General features: G+C 48.3%; 1 protein-coding gene across 10 annotated transcripts in view; it reads right to left on the minus strand.

Annotated features, from left to right (window-relative positions):
* RAP1GAP (RAP1 GTPase activating protein) overlaps positions 1 to 23,730 on the minus strand; it is a 101,265-nt gene that overhangs the window by 14,204 nt on the left and 63,331 nt on the right. For 7 of the 10 annotated variants that reach the window (XM_069946891.1, XM_069946882.1, XM_069946885.1 and 4 more), the window contains 7 exons: positions 4,892 to 4,927; positions 4,179 to 4,226; positions 2,950 to 2,988; positions 2,675 to 2,860; positions 945 to 1,048; positions 616 to 694; positions 370 to 423 (listed from right to left, as the gene is read on the minus strand). In XM_069946891.1, the coding sequence (XP_069802992.1) occupies positions 370 to 423; positions 616 to 694; positions 945 to 1,048; positions 2,675 to 2,860; positions 2,950 to 2,988; positions 4,179 to 4,226; positions 4,892 to 4,927 (546 nt within the window). Of the gene's footprint in view, positions 1 to 369; positions 424 to 615; positions 695 to 944; positions 1,049 to 2,674; positions 2,861 to 2,949; positions 2,989 to 4,178; positions 4,227 to 4,891; positions 4,928 to 14,409; positions 14,428 to 17,049; positions 17,145 to 23,066; positions 23,175 to 23,730 lie in introns of those variants that run through there. The other 3 variants (XM_069946884.1, XM_069946883.1, XM_069946886.1) reach the window with 3 other exon arrangements.

Here is a 23,730-nt window from a genome sequence, read left to right on the forward strand (position 1 = left end):
ATATACAGGGTCATCACATATACAGGGTCATCACATATACAGGGTCATCACTGGTGTATAAGGGGTCATCACATATACGGAGTCATCACTATAATATAGGAGGTCATAATCGTTATATAGGGGTCATCTCCGTTATATAGGGGCTTGACATTGATACATAAGAGGTCCCTGTCTCTATATAAGTGATAAGCACTGTTATACAGATATACTGTATTGGCCGGCAGGTCACATGACTTGTACCAGATGCAGCAGAGCTGGGCCTGTAATGAATCCATGAGATGTTGCGGAGAGAGGCGGTGTCCTGTGTCGCACAGCGGATCACATGTGGCGTTGCTGCACACGGAGGGGGCTCAGGTTACAGGCACTCACCTTTGGGTAGAGGACGGGGTGAAATCGATCCACGTTCACATCTTCACAGACCAGCTGGAAAACAGGGAGAAATCACTGGTGAAGAGCAGGAGATGGTGGAGAAATGGTGAGATACACCCCGCCGGGATGTATCTAATCATGTATCTAATCATGAACTACATCACTGGTGAAGAGGACAGGAGATGATGCAGAAATAGTGAGATACACCCTGCCAGGATGTATCTAATAAGAGGTGGCTTCTCCTACCTTGGCCATTTGCACGACGTTGGGGAACTCGGTGAGGCAGGAGATGGGGATCACATCGTGATACGTTTGGTTCTTTGTTCTAGAAAAAAAACATAATACACAGTGACTGGATGCGACTCTAGCAGGGACGTATAACACTGTGACATTCAGGGTCTATGGAAAGCTGAGTGACAACTGTATGGGCGGCCATAAGTGGTTGTCACTCCAGGAGACCTGGATCATCCAGACCCGGCAGATGAAGATGACAACCCCCAACATCTGCCCCCTGTGGGGTAGTAGGGGCCCACCCGCCAGCAGAGAGTGGCGAATGGTGCAGGGTAGACACTCACCGCAGCAGCAGGCGGAGGTGCTCCTGATCCCCGATGACATCATACTTCAGAGAGAAGACCAGGTGACCCAGAGCAGCGTCCAGAGAGTAATAGTTAAAGTGTTCCTGGAAGAGAAGAACGGGGCAGCTCAGCACCCTATAGGTCACCTCTCTATATGGGGGGCAGTGACTATATAAATATATATATATATATATATATATATATATATATATATATATATATCTATCACCTCTCTATATGGGGGGCAGTGACTGTATATATATATATGTCACCTCCCTATATGGGGGGGCAGTGACAATATATATATATATATATATATATATATATATGCATGCAGTATATATATCACCTCTCTATATGGGGGGCAGTGACTGTATATATATATATGTCACCTCCCTATATGGGGGGGCAGTGACAATATATATATATATATATATATATATATATATATGCATGCAGTATATATATCACCTCTCTATATGGGGGCAGTGATTGTATGTGTATATATATGTCACCTCTCAGTATCTGTATATGTAAGGGAGGCAGTGTCTGCATATATAGGGGTCAGTGACAGTATATATGGGGGTCAGTATCTGTATATATAGGGGTCAGTGACAGTATATATGGGAGGCAGTGCCTGTATATATATATATGGGAGGCAGTGTCTGCATATATAGGGGTCAGTGACAGTATATATGGGGGTCAGTATCTGTATATATAGGGGTCAGTATCTGTATATATGGGAGGCAGTGCCTGTATATATGTATGTATATATATATATATATATACATACATATATATATATATATATATATATATATATATATATATATATATGGGAGGCAGTGTCTGTATATATATGGGGGTCAGAGCCTGTATATATAGGAGGCAGTGTCTCTATATACAGGGGGTTAGTAACAGTATATATGGGGGTCAGAGCATGTATATATGGGAGGCAGTGTCTGTATATTTGGGAGGCAGTGTCTGTATATATAGGGGGTCAGTGACAGTATATATGGGAGGCAGTGTCTGTATATTTGGAAAGCAGTGTCTGTATATATAGGGGGTCAGAGCCTGTATAATATATATATATATATATATATATAGAGGGTCAGAGCCTGTATGGGGGTCAGTGTCTGTATACATATAGGGGGTCAGTGACAGTATATATGGGGGTCAGAGCCTGTATATATATGGGAGGCAGTGTCTGTATATATATATATATATATATATATATATATATATATATATGGGGTCAGAGCCTGTATATATATGGGAGGCGCTGTCTGTATATATATATATATATATATATATATATATATATATATATATATATATATATATATAGAGGGTCAGAGCCTGTATGGGGGTCAGTGTCTGTATACATATAGGGGGTCAGTGACAGTATATATGGGGGTCAGAGCCTGTATATATGGGAGGCAGTGTCTGTATATATATGGGGTCAGAGCCTGTATATAAATGGGGGTCAGAGCCTGTATATATGGGAGGCAGTGTCTGTATACATATAGGGGGTCAGTGACAGTATATATGGGGGTCAGTGTCTGTATATATGGGAGGCAGTGTCTTTATATATAGGGGGTCAATGACAGTATCAATGGGGTCGGTGACAGTATATATGGGGGTCAGTGTCTGTATATATGGGGGGTCAGAGCCTGTATATATAGCGGAGGGGTCATGTGACTGGATACGGGGTGGGGGTGCGCTCTTACCTTCCCCAGGAAGTGTTTGCGGTACAGCCGGGCAGTGTGGTTGCTCTCCAGCTTGACCTTGGCGCTGGGCGATGGGTTGTTCTCAGGGTCCGACAGCTGTGACAGGTCGTGATTGGTTCCCTCAATCCAGTATCCCCCAAACTGAGGCAAAAGGATGAGGGGGAAGGGCCCCTCCCGACCCAGGACCTGCAGAGCGGAGAGCAGAGAGCAGTCCTAGGATGGGGCCCCGCGCACACACACACACATATATATACTGTATATATATCACCTCTTACCTCGTGGACGCTGGGATATGGGATATAGTCCTCCTCTGTCTACAATGGGAAATGACAACGTTATATGGAGGCAACAAGGCACAGCCAGAGACATGTGACTAAGTGCAGCCAACATTCCCTCTACTCCAATCACATCCAGACCTGCAGTCACAGTGTCCTCTACTCCAATCACACCCAGAGCTGCAGTCACAGTGTCCTCTACTCCAATCACATCCGGAGCTGCAGTCACACAGTATCCTCTACTCCAATCACATCCAGACCTGCAGTCACAGTGTCCTCTACTCCAATCACATCCGGAGCTGCAGTCACAGTGTCCTCTACTCCAATCACACCCAGAGCTGCAGTCACACAGTATCCTCTACTCCAATCACATGCAGAGCTGCAGTCACAGTGTCCTCTACTCCAATCACATCCGGAGCTGCAGTCACACAGTATCCTCTACTCCAATCACATCCAGAGCTGCAGTCACAGTGTCCTCTACTCCAATCACATCCAGAGCTGCAGTCACATCGTGTCCTCCAATCACATCCAGAGCTTCAGTCACAGTGTCCTCTACTCCAATCACATCCAGAGCTTCAGTCACAGTGTCCTCTACTCCAATCACATCCAGAGCTTCAGTCACAGTGTCCTCTACTCCAATCACATCCAGAGCTTCAGTCACAGTGTCCTCTACTCCGATCACATCCAGAGCTGCAGTCACAGTGTCCTCTACTCCAATCACATCCAGAGCTGCAGTCACAGTGTCCTCTACTCCAATCACATCCAGAGCTGCAGTCACAGTGTCCTCTACTCCAATCACATCCAGAGCTGCAGTCACAGTGTCCTTTACTCCAATCACATCCAGAGCTGCAGTCACAGTGTCCTCTACTCCAATCACATCCGGAGCTGCAGTCACATTGTGTCCTTTACTTCAATCACATCCAGAGCTGCAGTCACAGTGTCCTCTACTCCAATCACATCCGGAGCTGCAGTCACATCATGTCCTTTACTCCAATCACATCCAGAGCTGCAGTCACATCGTGTCCTCTACTCCAATCACATCCAGAGCTGCAGTCACAGTGTCCTCTACTCCAATCACATCCAGAGCTCCCTTCTGCCTCACAGGCTGTACAGAGCTGTGCTGCATTGTGGGAGAAGCAGTGTTCACCGAGCACCATGGCGTTCAGGCCCATGCCCCCTCCCAGAATGCAGTGCAGCGGGGCGGTACGTGCGGACACCCGTTCATATACCTTGAGGGGGGGAGGGAGCGAGTATCTCTGTTCGTCCATTCTGCAGCCCTGGAAGACAAAGCAAACGAAAAAAGTCATGGCAAGCGCCAGCCTCTGCTGCAGTAGTCCTGACCCAGTCCTGCTCACAGCTGAGGGTCTGTTACCATGAATCAGGGCAGGTAAGAGCTGGAGCACAGGATAGGGGCAGGATTTATGGTGTGAGCACTGTCTGGACTGATACACTGCAACAAATCCCCAGCTTTTCTACACCTTGGGCAGGCTAACCCCCACCATGCTGTGACACATGATGTGAGGGCAGCAGGTCGGGGGACACCGGGCGATGAACCAAATGTAATATAAAAAAAATAAGAAATATTTAGTAACTAATAGGAATCCATAGAAGACGTTAGATACAAAGTAAAAAAACAGGTCACATGACATCGCTGCAGAGGGTAAGGATAAGCTCCTTAATGATAGGATAAGATATATTATAGATGTGCTGTATCCATAAATTACAAGTGACAGGGATAACTACTGAGGAATGACGTCCGCGCTCCTCCTAGGACTGGATTCCACCGACCTGTTCCACCTATTTTTAGCCATTTCTCTGGGGCCTCCTCTTTACATTCCATTTTCCTTTTTTTTCTATATTTTGAGGTTTGTAGATTGTGTTGGATAAGGAATTACTGATTTATAAGGGGGCTGGAATGGCGGGGCCCCCGGGAGACACTCACCTGCATCTTCTCAATCATCTCAAACAAGTCCGAGTTCTGAAAGGAAAAAAATATATAATTACTAAAAATTCGTCATAGAGGCAAAACTGCAGCACGATACGGGGACAATACACAGAACCAAAGCTGCAGCATGATACGGGGACAATACACAGAACCAAAGCTGCAGCATGGTACAGGGACAATACACAGAACCAAAGCTGCAGCATGATACGGGGACAATACACAGAACCAAAGCTGCAGCATGGTACAGGGACAATACACAGAACCAAAGCTGCAGCATGATACGGGGACAATACACAGAACCAAAGCTGCAGCATGGTACAGGGACAATACACAGAACCAAAGCTGCAGCATGATACGGGGACAATACACAGAACCAAAGCTGCAGCATGATACGGGGACGATACACAGAACCAAAGCTGCAGCATGATACAGGGACAATACACAGAACCAAAGCTGCAGCATGATACGGGGACGATACACAGAACCAAAGCTGCAGCATGGTACAGGGACAATACACAGAACCAAAGCTGCAGCATGATACGGGGACGATACACAGAACCAAAGCTGCAGCATGGTACAGGGACAATACACAGAACCAAAGCTGCAGCATGGTACAGGGACGATACACAGAACCAAAGCTGCAGCATGGTACAGGGACAATACACAGAACCAAAGCTGCAGCATGATACGGGGACAATACACAGAACCAAAGCTGCAGCATGATACGGGAACAATACACAGAACCAAAGCTGCAGCATGGTACAGGGACAATACACAGAACCAAAGCTGCAGCATGATACGGGGACAATACACAGAACCAAAGCTGCAGCATGATACAGGGACGATACACAGAACCAAAGCTGCAGCATGGTACAGGGACAATACACAGAACCAAAGCTGCAGCATGATACAGGGACAATACACAGAACCAAAGCTGCAGCATGATACGGGGACGATACACAGAACCAAAGCTGCAGCATGATACGGGGACGATACACAGAACCAAAGCTGCAGCATGGTACAGGGACAATACACAGAACCAAAGCTGCAGCATGGTACAGGGACGATACACAGAACCAAAGCTGCAGCATGGTACAGGGACAATACACAGAACCAAAGCTGCAGCATGATACGGGGACAATACACAGAACCAAAGCTGCAGCATGATACGGGAACAATACACAGAACCAAAGCTGCAGCATGGTACAGGGACAATACACAGAACCAAAGCTGCAGCATGATACGGGGACGATACACAGAACCAAAGCTGCAGCATGGTACAGGGACGATACACAGAACCAAAGCTGCAGCATGATACGGGGACAATACACAGAACCAAAGCTGCAGCATGATACAGGGACAATACACAGAACCAAAGCTGCAGCATGATACAGGGACAATACACAGAACCAAAGCTGCAGCATGATACGGGTACAATACACAGAACCAAAGCTGCAGCATGGTACAGGGAGAATACACAGAACCAAAGCTGCAGCATGATACGGGGACGATACACAGAACCAAAGCTGCAGCATGGTACAGGGACAATACACAGAACCAAAGCTGCAGCATGGTACAGGGACGATACACAGAACCAAAGCTGCAGCATGGTACAGGGACAATACACAGAACCAAAGCTGCAGCATGATACGGGGACAATACACAGAACCAAAGCTGCAGCATGATACGGGAACAATACACAGAACCAAAGCTGCAGCATGGTACAGGGACAATACACAGAACCAAAGCTGCAGCATGATACGGGGATGATACACAGAACCAAAGCTGCAGCATGATACGGGGATGATACACAGAACCAAAGCTGCAGCATGATACGGGGACAATACACAGAACCAAAGCTGCAGCATGATACGGGGACAATACACAGAACCAAAGCTGCAGCATGATACGGGGACGATACACAGAACCAAAGCTGCAGCATGGTACAGGGACGATACACAGAACCAAAGCTGCAGCATGATACGGGGACAATACACAGAACCAAAGCTGCAGCATGATACAGGGACAATACACAGAACCAAAGCTGCAGCATGATACAGGGACAATACACAGAACCAAAGCTGCAGCATGATACGGGTACAATACACAGAACCAAAGCTGCAGCATGATGCGGGGATGATACACAGAACCAAAGCTGCAGCATGATACGGGGATGATACACAGAACCAAAGCTGCAGCATGATACGGGGATGATACACAGAACCAAAGCTGCAGCATGATACGGGGATGATACACAGAACCAAAGCTGCAGCATGATACAGAGACGATACACAGAACCAAAGCTGCAGCATGATACGGGGATGATACACAGAACCAAAGCTGCAGCATGATACAGGGACAATACACAGAACCAAAGCTGCAGCATGATACGGGGACAATACACAGAACCAAAGCTGCAGCATGATACAGGGACAACACACAGAACCAAAGCTGCAGCATGATACGGGGAGGATACACAGAACCAAAACTGCAGCACGATACAGGGACAATACACAGAACCAAAGCTGCAGCATGGTACAGGGACAATACACAGAACCAAAGCTGCAGCATGATACAGGGACAACACACAGAACCAAAGCTGCAGCATGATACGGGGACAATACACAGAACCAAAGCTGCAGCATGATACAGGGACAATACACAGAACCAAAGCTGCAGCATGGTACAGGGAGAATACACAGAACCAAACCTGCAGCATGATACGGGGACAATACACAGAACCAAAGCTGCAGCATGGTACAGGGACAATACACAGAACCAAAGCTGCAGCATGATACAGGGACAATACACAGAACCAAAGCTGCAGCATGGTACAGGGACAATACACAGAACCAAAGCTGCAGCATGATACAGGGACAACACACAGAACCAAAGCTGCAGCATGCTACGGGGACGATACACAAAACCAAAGCTGCAGCATGATACCAAGACAACACACAGAACCAAAGCTGCAGCATGATACGGGAACAATACACAGAACCAAAGCTGCAGCATGGTACAGGGACAATACACAGAACCAAAGCTGCAGCATGCTACGGGGACGATACACAAAACCAAAGCTGCAGCATGATACCAAGACAACACACAGAACCAAAGCTGCAGCATGATACGGGAACAATACACAGAACCAAAGCTGCAGCATGATACGGGGATGATAACCAGAACCAAAGCTGCAGCATGATACAGGGACAATACACGGAACCAAAGCAGCAGCGAGATACAGGGGCAATACACAGAACCAAAGCTGCAGCAAGATACAGGGACGATACACACAACCAAAGCTGCAGCATGGAAAAGGGACAATACACAGAACCAAAGCTGCAGCATGGTACAGGGACAATACACAGAACCAAAGCTGCAGCATGATACGGGGACGATACACAGAACCAAAGCTGCAGCATGATACGGGGATAATACACAGAACCAAAGCTGCAGCATGATACGGGGACAATACACAGAACCAAAGCTGCAGCATGATACGGGTACAATACACAGAACCAAAGCTGCAGCATGGTACAGGGAGAATACACAGAACCAAAGCTGCAGCATGATACGGGGACAATACACAGAACCAAAGCTGCAGCATGATACGGGGATGATACACAGAACCAAAGCTGCAGCATGATACGGGGATGATACACAGAACCAAAGCTGCAGCATGATACAGGGACAATACACAGAACCAAAGCTGCAGCATGATACGGGGATGATACACAGAACCAAAGCTGCAGCGAGATAGAGGGACGATACACAGAACCAAAGCTGCAGCATGATACGGGGACAATACACAGAACCAAAGCTGCAGCATGGTACGGGGACAATACACAGAACCAAAGCTGCAGCATGATACAGGGACAATATACAGAACCAAAGCTGCAGCATAATACGGAGACAATACACAGAACCAAAGCTGCAGCATGATACGGGGATGATACACAGAACCAAAGCTGCAGCGAGATAGAGGGACGATACACAGAACCAAAGCTGCAGCATGGTACAGGGAGAATACACAGAACCAAAGCTGCAGCATGATACGGGGACGATACACAGAACCAAAGCTGCAGCATGATACAGGGACAATACACAGAACCAAAGCTGCAGCATGATACAGGGACAATACACAGAACCAAAGCTGCAGCATGATACGGGGACGATACACAGAACCAAAGCTGCAGCAAGATACAGGGACAATACACAGAACCAAAGCTGCAGCATGGTACAGGGACAATACACAGAACCAAAGCTGCAGCATGGTACAGGGACAATACACAGAACCAAAGCTGCAGCATGGTACAGGGATGATACACAGAACCAAAGCTGCAGCGAGATACAGGGACAATACACAGAACCAAAGCTGCAGCGAGATGCAGGGACGATACACAGAACCAAAGCTGCAGCATGATACGGGGACGATACACAGAACCAAAGCTGCTGTGCTGGAATTGGTCCTCACAGGTCACATGATCAGTGAAGTGGTGAGGTCCATGGTGTCTCGTGAATACTAGATGCTACTACACACATCTCTAGCAGTGAGTGACGGGCAGCATGATGCCGGATAATATAACCGCCCTCCCACCAGGATTATACGATTATATGAAGCAGCTGTCGCCGGGAAGAGACATCTCTCCAGATAATGAGACAAGCGCAGAGATTTCCATATGGAGATGTGAATTAGTGGTGCACCACTTTAGATGTGACAGGCGCCCGTGGCAGCGGTGACAGCGCCCGCACTCACGTCACACAGCGATATGTGAGTTATAACGTGTCCGGGGGAGGGGATCAGTGTGGCGTCCACCATATATAATGTGTATCTGGGGAGACAACTGTGACACCACAGCATCACATCCAGAGACCAGCATACAGCACAACAAGTTACCGCAGCATCACATCCAGAGACCAGCATACAGCACAACAAGTCAACGCAGCATCACATCCAGAGACCAGCATACAGCACAACCAGCCCCAGCAGTATCAGAACCAGCAACCAGCATACAGCACAACAAGTTACCGCAGCATCACATCCAGAGACCAGCATACAGCACAACCAGTCACAGCAGCATCACAGCCAGAGACCAGCATACAGCACAACCAGTCACCGCAGTATCAGAACCAGCAACCAGCATACAGCACAACAAGTTACCGCAGCATCACATCCAGAGACCAGCATACAGCACAACAAGTCAACGCAGCATCACATCCAGAGACCAGCATACAGCACAACCAGTCACAGCAGTATCACAGCCAGAGACCAGCATACAGCACAACCAGTCACAGCAACATCACAGCCAGAGACCAGCATACAGCACAACCAGTCAACGCAGCATCACAGCCAGAGACCAGCATACAGCACAACAAGTTACCGCAGCATCACATCCAGAGACCAGCATACAGCACAACCAGTCCCAGCAGTATCACAGCCAGAGACCAGCATACAGCACAACCAGTCACAGCAGTATCAGAACCAGCAACCAGCATACAGCACAACAAGTTACCGCAGCATCACATCCAGAGACCAGCATACAGCACAACCAGTCCCAGCAGTATCAGAACCAGCAACCAGCATACAGCACAACAAGTTACCGCAGCATCACATCCAGAGACCAGCATACAGCACAACCAGTCACAGCAGCATCACAGCCAGAGACCAGCATAAAGCACAACCAGTCACAGCAGCATCACAGCCAGAGACCAGCATACAGCACAACCAGTCACAGCAGCATCACCGCCAGAGACCAGCATACAGCACAACCAGTCACAGCAGCATCACAGCCAGAGACCAGCATACAGCACAACCAGTCAACGCAGCATCACAGCCAGAGACCAGCATACAGCACCAGAACCAGAGACCATACAGCACAAACAGTCACTACAGCACCAGAACCAGAGATCAGCATACAGCACAACCGGTCACTGCACCATCCCAGCTAGAGACCAGCATACAGCACAACCAGTCACTGCACCGTCACATCCACAAACCAGCATACAGCACAACCAGTCACTGCACCGTCACATCCACAAACCAGCATACAGCACAACCAGTCACTGCAGCACCAGAACCAGAGACCAGCATACAGCACAACCAGTCACTGCAGCATTAGAACCAGCAACCAGCATACAGCACAACCAGTCACTTCACCACCACATCCAGAAACCAGCATACATCAAAACCCGATATCGCAGCATTATATCCAGAGACCAGCATATAGCACAACCAGTCACCGCAGCATCACATCCAGAAACCAGCATACAGCACAACCAGTCACCGCAACATCACATCCAGAGACCAGCCAACAGCACAACCAGTCACCCCAGTATCAGAACCAGCATAAAGCACAACCAGTCACGGCAGCATCACATCCAGAGACCAGCATACAGCACAACCAGTCACTGCAGCATCGCACCCAGAGATCAGCAATAAGTCACCACATCATATCCACAGAATAGAAGAATGTGCGCTGAATCACCGCAGCATCACAGCAACAGACCTGCACAGAGCACGAAAAGCCACCGCAGTATCAAACACAGAGACAGGACAGACAAGAAGTCTCCGCAGCATCGCAACTAGAGACAACATAAAGCACAAAGAGTCACCGCAGCATCAAAAGCACCAAGCACAACAACTCGCTGCTGCATCCAGAGACCAGGACACAGCACTGCAACAACCAGAGATTAGGACAGAGGATAAGTCACCGCAGCATCCAGAGACCAGGACACAGCACTACAAGTCACCATAGCATCCAGAGACCAGGACACAGCACAACAACTCGCTGCAGCATCTAGAGACCAGGACACAGCACTGCAACAACCAGAGATTAGGACAGAGGATAAGTCACCGCAGCATCCAGACACCAGGACACAGCACTACAAGTCACCATAGCATCCAGAGACCAGGACACAGCACAACAACTCGCTGCAGCATCTAGAGACCAGGACACAGCACTGCAACAACCAGAGATTAGGACAGAGGATAAGTCACCGCAGCATCCAGACACCAGGACACAGCACTACAAGTCACCATAGCATCCAGAGACCAGGACACAGCACAACAACTCGCTGCAGCATCCAGAGACCAGGACACAGCACTGCAACAACCAGAGATTAGGACAGAGGATAAGTCACCGCAGCATCCAGAGACCAGGACACAACACTACAAGTCACCATAGCATCCAGAGACCAGGACACAGCACAACAACTCGCTGCAGCATCCAGAGACCAGGACACAGCACAACAAGTCACCATAGCATCCAGAGACCAGGACACAGCACAACAACTCGCTGCAGCATCCAGAGACCAGGACACAGCACTGCAACAACCAGAGATTAGGACAGAGGATAAGTCACCGCAGCATCCAGAGACCAGGACACAGCACAACAAGTCACCATAGCATCCAGAGACCAGGACACAGCACAAGTCCCCGCAGGATCCAGAGACCAGGACACAGCACAACAAGTCACCGCAACATCCAGAGACCAGGACACAGCACAACAAGTCACCGCAACATCCAGAGATTAGGACAGAGGATAAGTCACCGCAGCATTCAGAGAGCAGGAGAGACCACAACAAGTCACTGCAGCACCCAGAGAGCAGGACAGAGCACAACAACTCACCGCAGGATCTAGAGACCAGGACACAGCACAACAAGTCACCGCAGCATCCAGAGACCAGAACACAGCAAAAAAGTCACCGCAGCATCGCAGCATTCAGAGACCAGGACACAGCACAAGTCACCGCAGCATCCACAGACCAGGACAGAGGACAACAAGTCACTGCAGCATCCAGAGACCAGGACACAGCACTGCAACAACCAGAGATTAGGACAGAGGATAAGTCACCGCAGCATCCAGAGACCAGAACGGAGCACTACAAGTCACCATAGCATCCAGAGACCAGGACACAGCACAACAACTCGCTGCAGCATCTAGAGACCAGGACACAGCACTGCAACAACCAGAGATTAGGACAGAGGATAAGTCACCGCAGCATCCAGAGACCAGGACACAGCACTACAAGTCACCATAGCATCCAGAGACTAGGACACAGCACAACAACTCGCTGCAGCATCCAGAGACCAGGACACAGCACAACAACTCGCTGCAGCATCCAGAGACCAGGACACAGCACAAGTCCCCGCAGCATCCAGAGACCAGGACACAGTACAACAAGTCACCGCAACATCCAGAGATTAGGACAGAGGATAAGTCACCGCAGCATTCAGAGAGCAGGAGAGAGCACAACAAGTCACTGCAGCATCCAGAGACCAGGACACAGCACAAGTCCCCGCAGCATCCAGAGACCAGGACACAGCACAACAAGTCACCACAGCATCCAGATACCAGGACACAGCACAACAAGTCACCGCAACATCCAGAGATTAGGACAGAGGATAAGTCACCGCAGCATTCAGAGAGCAGGAGAGAGCACAACAAGTCACCGCAGCATCCAGAGACCAGAACACAGCACAACAAGTCACTGCAGCATCCAGAGACCAGGACACAGCACAACATCTCACCGCAGGATCTAGAGACCAGGACACAGCACAACAAGTCACCGCAGCATCCAGTGACCAGAACACAGCAAAAAAGTCACCGCAGCATCGCAGCATTCAGAGACCAGGACACAGCACAAGTCACCGCAGCATCCAGAGACCAGGACAGAGGAAAACAAGTCACTGCAGCATCCAGAGAGCAAGACAAAGCACAATTCACCGCAGCATCTATAAACCAGGAGACAGCACAACAACTCACTGCACCATCCACAGGCTAGGACAGAGGATAAGTCACCGCTGCATCCAGAGACCAGGACAGATCACAACAAGTCACCGCAGCATCCAGAGACCAGGACACAGCACACAACACCGCAGCATCCAGAGACCAGGACACAGCACAACAAGTCACCGCAGCATCCAGAGAGCAGGACACAGCACAAGTCACCCCAGCATCCAGAGACCAGGACACAGCACAACAAGTCACTGCAGCATCCAGAGACCAGGACACAGCACAGGTCACCGCAGCATCCAGAGAGCAGGACACAGCACAACAAGTCACCGCAGCATCCAGACACCAGGACGGAGCACAACAAGTCACCGCAGCATCCAGAGACCAGAACACAGCAAAAAAGTCACTGTACCATCGCAGCATTCAGAGACCAGGACACAGCACAAGTCACTGCAGCATCCAGAGGCCAGGAGAGAGGACAACAAGTCACTGCAGCATCCAAAGAGCAAGACAAAGCACAACTGACCGCAGCATCTAGAGACCAGGAGACAGCACAACAACTCACTGCACCATCCACAGGCTAGGACGGAGGATAAGTCACCGCTGCATCCAGAGACCAGGATACAGCACAAGTCACCGCAGCATCCAGATACCAGGACACAGCACAACAAGTCACCGCAGCATCCAGAGACCAGGACACAGCACAACAAGTCACCGCAACATCCAGAGATTAGGACAGAGGATAAGTCACCGCAGCATCCAGAGACCAGGACATCATACCCAATCCCACACTGACAGGATAGAACCCCCAGGGTAATAAAGTTGTTCTTTTGCCCCCTCCTCCTCCCGGGGATCTGCGCGCAGTCACTGACACCTGTCCGGGGGAGGAGACATTTGGGCTGCAGCAGTGGTCAGATGGCAGAGAAGGGTTTTGATTGCAAAAAGCTTTATTTACAATCAGACACAGTACAGGCTGCAGCGCAGTACAACAGACAGGACACATGTACTAGTGTATCACAGGAGCGTAACATACAAGCAAGACAACACTCTATACATCACACACAGCACTATACATCATACACAGCACTATACATCATACACCGCACTATACATCATACACCGCACTATACATTACACACCGCACTATACATCACACACCGCACTATACATGATACACCGCACTATACATGATACACCGCACTATACATCACACACCGCACTATACATCACACACCGCACTATACATCATACACCGCACTATACATCATACACCGCACTATACATCACACACCCCACTATACATCATACACCGCACTATACATCATACACCGCACTATACATCATACACCGCACTATACATTACACACCGCACTATACATGATACACCGCACTATACATGATACACCGCACTATACATCACACACCGCACTATACATTACACACCGCACTATACATTACACACCGCACTATACATCATACACAGCACTATACATCATACACCGCACTATACATCACACACCCCACTATACATCATACACCGCACTATACATCATACACCGCACTATACATGATACACCGCACTATACATGATACACCGCACTATACATGATACACCGCACTATACATGATACACCGCACTATACATCACACACCGCACTATACATCACACACCGCACTATACATCATACACTGCACTATACATCATACACAGCACTATACATCATACACAGCACTATACATCATACACTGCACTATACATCATACACTGCACTATACATCATACACCCCACTATACATCATACACAGCACTATACATCATACACAGCACTATACATCATACACCGCACTATACATCATACACCGCACTATACATCACACACCGCACTATACATCATACATCGCACTATACATCATACACCGCACTATACATCATACACCGCACTATACATCATACACCCCACTATACATCACACACCGCACTATACATCATACACCGCACTATACATCATACACCGCACTATACATTACACACCGCACTATACATGATACACCGCACTATACATGATACACCGCACTATACATCACACACCGCACTATACATGATACACCGCACTATACATTACACACCGCACTATACATCATACACCGCACTATACATCATACACAGCACTATACATTACACACCGCACTATACATCATACACCGCACTATACATCATACACAGCACTATACATCACACACCGCACTATACATCATACACCGCACTATACATCACACACCGCACTATACATCACACACCGCACTATACATCATACACCGCACTATACATTACACACCGCACTATACATCATACACTGCACTATACATCATACACCCCACTATACATCATACACAGCACTATACATCATACACAGCACTATACATCATACACTGCACTATACATCATACACTGCACTATACATCATACACAGCACTATACATCATACACAGCACTATACATCATACACAGCACTATACATCATACACCGCACTATACATCATACACCGCACTATACATCACACATCGCACTATACATCATACACCGCACTATACATCATACACCGCACTATACATCATACACCGCACTATACATCATACACCCCACTATACATCACACACCGCACTATACATCATACACCGCACTATACATCATACACCGCACTATACATCATACACCGCACTATACATCATACACCCCACTATACATCATACACCGCACTATACATCACACACCGCACTATACATCACACACCGCACTATACATCATACACCGCACTATACATCATACACCGCACTATACATCATACACCGCACTACACATCATACACCGCACTACACATCATACACCCCACTATACATCATACACCGCACTATACATCATACACCGCACTATACATCATACACCGCACTATACGTCATACACCGCACTATACATCATACACCGCACTATACATCATACACCGCACTATACATCATACACCGCACTATACATCATACACCGCACTATACATCATACACCGCACTATACATCATACACCGCACTATACATCATACACCGCACTATACATCATACACCGCACTATACATGATACACCACACTATACATCACACACCGCACTATACATCATACACCGCACTATACATCATACACCCCACTATACATCATACACCGCACTATACATCACACACCCCACTATACATCATACACCGCACTATACATCACACACCGCACTATACATCATACACCCCACTATACATCATACACTGCACTATACATCACACACCGCACTATACATCACACACCCCACTACACACCACATCTCTCTAGCTCTTATACTCGGGCTCCCACAACCACCTGCCGTTATACCGGGGCCCCTCACCTGTAGGACACCATTGTGGCCCCTGTAGCCCTGCGGCCACACCATCTTGTGTCGGTGCCCCTGGGATCTGCTCATCCTGTGGACGTTGCGCTCAGCGGGAATGGACTGTTATATGTGACATACATTACACCTGTGTGTGCAGGTATAATTAGCCTCCAGTGATGTCATCATAATGAGGGCGGGGCTTATCAGGGGACAGCGTGTCCTGACAAACCGGCCCCGGGTGAATAACATAGAGGACACCGGATAATCCAGGATCCAGGACGCAGCAGTCACCTGGGAAATTACTGAGGGAGACCGGATTATCTGACAAGATGTCACAGCAGAATAGTGAGTGCAGCTCTGGAGGATAAGACATGATGTAACAGCAGAATAGTGAGTGCAGCTCTGGAGGATGAGACAGGATGTAACAGCAGCAGAATAGTGAGTGCAGCTCTGGAGGATAAGACATGATGTAACAGCAGAATAGTGAGTGCAGCTCTGGAGGATGAGACAAGATGTCACAGCAGAATAGTGAGTGCAGCTCTGGAGGATGAGACAGGATGTCACAGCAGAATAGTGAGTGCAGCTCTGAAGCATAAAGCCTGTTGGGATCTGTGACAGTGGATGACTGGAGGAATGTGACAGATCTGGCGATAATTCGGGCACAGCTCGCTCCAGGTGTTTACTCTTTGGAATTGGCGCCAAAACGCGGCCTCTTACCAAGAATAACAGCGGACGCAACAAGATGGTGTCTGCAGCAGGTCAAGCGAAAGATGCTCGGGCGGGAAGCCACAAAGACAAGACGGAGAGGACAGACATGAAGATGTGAGGTGCTGCTGCTGCACTGTGCCTGAAATACACTGTGCTGCTGCTGCTGCACCGTGCCTGAAATACTCTGTGCTGCTGCTGCACTGTGCCTGAAATACTCTGTGCTGCTGCTGCACCGTGCCTGAAATACTCTGTGCTGCTGCACCATGCCTGTAATACTCTGTGCTGCTGCTGCACCGTGCCTGTAATACTCTGTGCTGCTGCTGCACCATGCCTGTAATACTCTGTGCTGCTGCTGCACCATGCCTGTAATACTCTTTGCTGCTGCTGTACTCTGCCTGAAATACACTGTGCTGCTGCTGTACTCTGCCTGTAATACTCTTTGCTGCTGCTGTACTCTGCCTGTAATACTCTTTGCTGCTGCTGTACTCTGCCTGTAATACTCTTTGCTGCTGCTGTACTCTGCCTGTAATACTCTTTGCTGCTGCTGTACTCTGCCTGTAATACTCTTTGCTGCTGCTGTACTCTGCCTGAAATACACTGTGCTGCTGCTGTACTCTGCCTGTAATACTCTTTGCTGCTGCTGTACTCTGCCTGTAATACTCTTTGCTGCTGCTGTACTCTGCCTGTAATACTCTTTGCTGCTGCTGTACTCTGCCTGAAATACACTGTGCTGCTGCACTGTGCGCCTGAAATACTCTGTGCTGCTGCTTCTGATGACCTGGCTCCCCGGCCCAACACTGCAGATCCTGAGGAGCACAGGGGACAGGAACCCTAGGAAGAGCATGGCCAACACCATGATGGGGTCACTCAGGTGGACACAGATAAGGGGTCACTCCGGCAGACACCGTTATGGGGTCACTCCAGCGGACACAGTTACGGGGTCAATCCAGCGGACATCGTTACGGGGTCACTCCAGCGGACACCGTTATGGGGTCACTCCAGCGGACACCGTTACGGGGTCACTTCAGCGGACATCGTTATGGGGTCACTCTAGCGGACACTGTTACGGGGTCACTCCAGCGGACACTTATGGGGTCACTCCAGCGGACACAGTTACGGGGTCAATCCAGCGGACATCGTTACGGGGTCACTCCAGCGGACACCGTTACGGGGTCAATCCAGCGGACATCGTTACGGGGTCACTCCAGCGGACACCGTTATGGGGTCACTCCAGCGGACACCGTTACGGGGTCACTTCAGCGGACATCGTTATGGGGTCACTCTAGCGGACACTGTTACGGGGTCACTCCAGCGGACACAGTTACGGGGTCACTCCAGCGGACACAGTTATGGGGTCACTCCAGCGGACACAGTTACGGGGTCACTCCAGCGGACACAGTTACGGGGTCACTCCAGTGGACACAGTTACGGGGTCACTCCAGCGGACACTTATGGGGTCACTCCAGCGGACACCGTTACGGGGTCACTCCAGCGGACACAGTTACGGGGTCACTCCAGCGGACATCGTTATGGGGTCACTCCAGTGGACATCGTTATGGGGTCACTCTTATGGGGTGAGTGTGGGATTTTCCCATGGATCCGCAGGCAGGAATGTGGTGATGGAGCAGCGGCCGGCCCAGCCACATTGTGATATAATAACCAGTGTGTAACGTGTAATAATCTCCCATCAGCCTGATATCAGACAGCACTGGGGACACTGGTTATACTGGGAGATTACATAAGTGTTATATATAGAGCGGGCGCCCGGCCAGACTCATCACATGTGCCAGGTGGGGCGTACGGGCAAAGAGCATAATATATACACACCATCTACATACACACACCATCTACATACACACACCAGCTACATACACACACACACCATCTACATACACACACCAGCTACATACACACACCAGCTACATACACACACACACCATCTACATACACACACCAGCTACATACACACACACACCATCTACATACACACACCAGCTACATACACACACACACCATCTACATACACACACCAGCTACATACACACACACACACCATCTACATACACACACCAGCTACATACACACAGACACACCCCATCTACATACACACACACCATCTACATACACACACCAGCTACATACACACACACACACACCATCTACATACACACACCAGCTACATACACACACACACCATCTACATACACACACCAGCTACATACACACACACACCCCATCTACATACACACACCAGCTACATACACACAGACACACCCCATCTACATACACACACACCAGCTACATACAAACAGACACAACCCATCTACACACACACACCAGCTACATACACACAAACACACCATCTACATACACACACCATCTACATACACACACCAGCTACATACACACACCAGCTACATACACACAGACACACCCCATCTACATACACACACCCCATCTACATACACACACACCATCTACATACACACACCCCATCTACATACACACACACACACACACACCAGCTACATACACACAGACACACCCCATCTACATACACACACACACACCAGCTACATACACACAGATACATCCCATCTACATACACACACCAGCTACATACACACACACACACACACCAGCTACATACACACAGACACACCCCATCTACATACACACACACCAGCTACATACACACACACACACCAGCTACATACACACACACACACCCCATCTACATACACACACACCAGCTACATACACACAGACACACCCCATCAACATACACACACACCAGATACATACACACAGACACACCCCAGCTACATACACACACCAGCTACATACACACAGACACACCCCATCTACATACACACACACCAGCTACATACACACAGACACACCCCATCTACATACACACACACCAGCTACATACACACAGATACATCCCATCTGCATACACACACCAGCTACATACACACACACACACCAGCTACATACACACAGACACACCCCATCTACATACACACACACCAGCTACATACATACACACACACACCATCTACATACACACACACACCAGCTACATACACACACACACCAGCTACATACACACACCAGCTACATACACACACACACACACACCAGCTACATACACACAGACACACCCCATCTACATACACACACACACCAGCTACATACACACAGACACACCCCATCTACATACACACACCAGCTACATACACACACACAACTACATACACACATACCAACTACATACATACACACACACCAACTACATACACACACACACCAGCTACATACATACACACATACATACACCAACTACATACATACACACATACCATCTACATACACACACACCAGCTACATACACACACACACCAGCTACAAACATACACACATACATACCAACTACATACACACACACCATCTACATACATACACACATACATACAGCAGCTACATACACGCACACACCATCTACATACACACACACACACACACACACACCATCTACATACACACACACACCAGCTACATACACACATACATACACACACACACACACACACATACCAGCTACATACACACACACACACCAGCTACATACACACACACACCAACTACATACACACACACACACACCAGCTACATACACACACACACCCAGGCTATATACACACACACACCCAGGCTATATACACACACACACCATCTACATACAAACACACCAGCTACATATACACACACACACACACACACACACACTATCTACATACAAACACACCAGCTACATACACAGACCCAAAGAAAATCTACATACATACACTCATATACACACCCCATGTACATACATACACACACACACTATATACGTACACACAGTTATACACAACACAGGGGCGGGGAGAGGCGGGCTCAAAGGTAGGAGACAGTAATGTACGGCAGCTCTGTAATATCTCCCAATAGGGGACGGGATTATCTGAAATGTTCTATACATTCTGTCTCTCACAGGTGACGTCACCGACCAGAAATATTACCCCCCCCCCCCCCTATTCTGTGGAGGAGATCAGCAGCCGATCAGATCCTTCCCGCTGTATACTAGAGGGGACTGTATATGGTATATGTCATAACACTGAACTCCGAGATATCACTGTGTTATCTGTGAGGTTACATAGGACTGCAGGGCACATCTACTACATTATCTGTACTCAGAGATATCACTGTGTTATCTGTGGGGTTACATGGGACTGCAGGTGACATCTACTACATTATCTGTACTCAGAGATATCACTGTGTTATCTGTGGGGTTACATGGGACTGCAGGTGACATCTACTACATTATCTGTACTCAGAGATATCACTGTGTTATCTGTGGTGTTACATAGGACTGCAGGTGACATCTACTACATTATCTGTACTCAGAGATATCACTGTGTTATCTGTGCTGTTACATAGGACTGCAAGTGACATTACTACATTATCTGTACTCAGAGATATCACTGTGTTATCTGTGGTGTTACATAGGACTGCAGGTGACATTACTACATTATCTGTACTCAGAGATATCACTGTGTTATCTGTGCTGTTACATAGGACTGCAGGTGATATCTACTACATTATCTGTACTCAGAGATATCACTGTGTTATCTGTGGTGTTACATAGGACTGCAGGTGGCATTATCACTGTGTTATCTGTGGGGTTACATGGGACTGCAGGTGACATCTACTACATTATCTGTACTCAGAGATATCACTGTGTTATCTGTGGTGTTACATAGGACTGCAGGTGGCATTATCACTGTGTTATCTGTGGGGTTACATGGGATTGCAGGTGGCATTATCACTGTTATCTGTAAGGTTACATAGGACTGCAGGTGGCATTATCACTGTGTAATCTGTGGGGTTACATAGGACTGCAGGTGACATTATCACTGCTATCTGTGGGGTTACATAGGACTGCAGGTGAGAGTATCACTGTTATCTGTGGGGTTACATGGGACTGCAGGTGAGAGTATCACTGTGTTATCTGTGGGGTTACATAGGACTGCAGGTGTCATTATCACTGTTATCTGTGGGGTTACATAGGACTGCAGGTGACATTATCACCGTTATCTGTGGGGTTACATAGGACTGCAGGTGACATTATCACTGTTATCTGTGGGGTTACATAGGACTTCAGGTGTCATTATCACTGTTATCTGTGGGGTTACATAGGACTGCAGGTGAGAGTATCACTGTTATCTGTGCTGTTACATAGGACTGCAGGTCCTGTACCCATCCCCCTCCCCCGTACTCACACACGATGTCTCGTCCATGTAGCCGCCGTCCTCGTCCCCCCGGGAGGCTCCGCTGCTGCTCCCGGCCATCGTGCAGCGCTCCCCGGATCCCGGCTGCAGGTGGTTCCGCTCCGGGCAGCCGCCGCCTCCTCCTCCCCGGGCAGGTAATGGGCGGAGGCAGCGGGAGCTCCGGCTCCATCCACCTGTCTGCACCGCGACCACCGAGCGAGCGAGCGGCTACACGGGGACTACAGCCGGGGTCCACTACACCTAATTATATATATATATATCCCCCCATATCACACCCCTATATAATATACTCCAATACAACACCCCTATATAATATACTCCAATACAACACCCCTATATAATATACTCCAATACAACACCCCTATATAATATACTCCAATACAACACCCCTATATAATATACTCCAATACAACACCCCTATATAATATACCCCAATATCACACCCCTATATAATATACTCCAATACAACCCTATATAATACAGCCCCCAATATCACACCCCTATATAATATACTCCAATACAACACCCCTATATAATATACTCCAATACAACACCCCTATATAATATACTCCAATACAACACCCCTATATAATATACTCCAATACAACCCTATATAATACAGCCCCCAATATCACACCCCTATATAATATACTCC

This window comes from Dendropsophus ebraccatus, chromosome 12 (assembly GCF_027789765.1).
Source record: "Dendropsophus ebraccatus isolate aDenEbr1 chromosome 12, aDenEbr1.pat, whole genome shotgun sequence".
NCBI classification, from domain to species: Eukaryota; Metazoa; Chordata; class Amphibia; order Anura; family Hylidae; genus Dendropsophus; species Dendropsophus ebraccatus.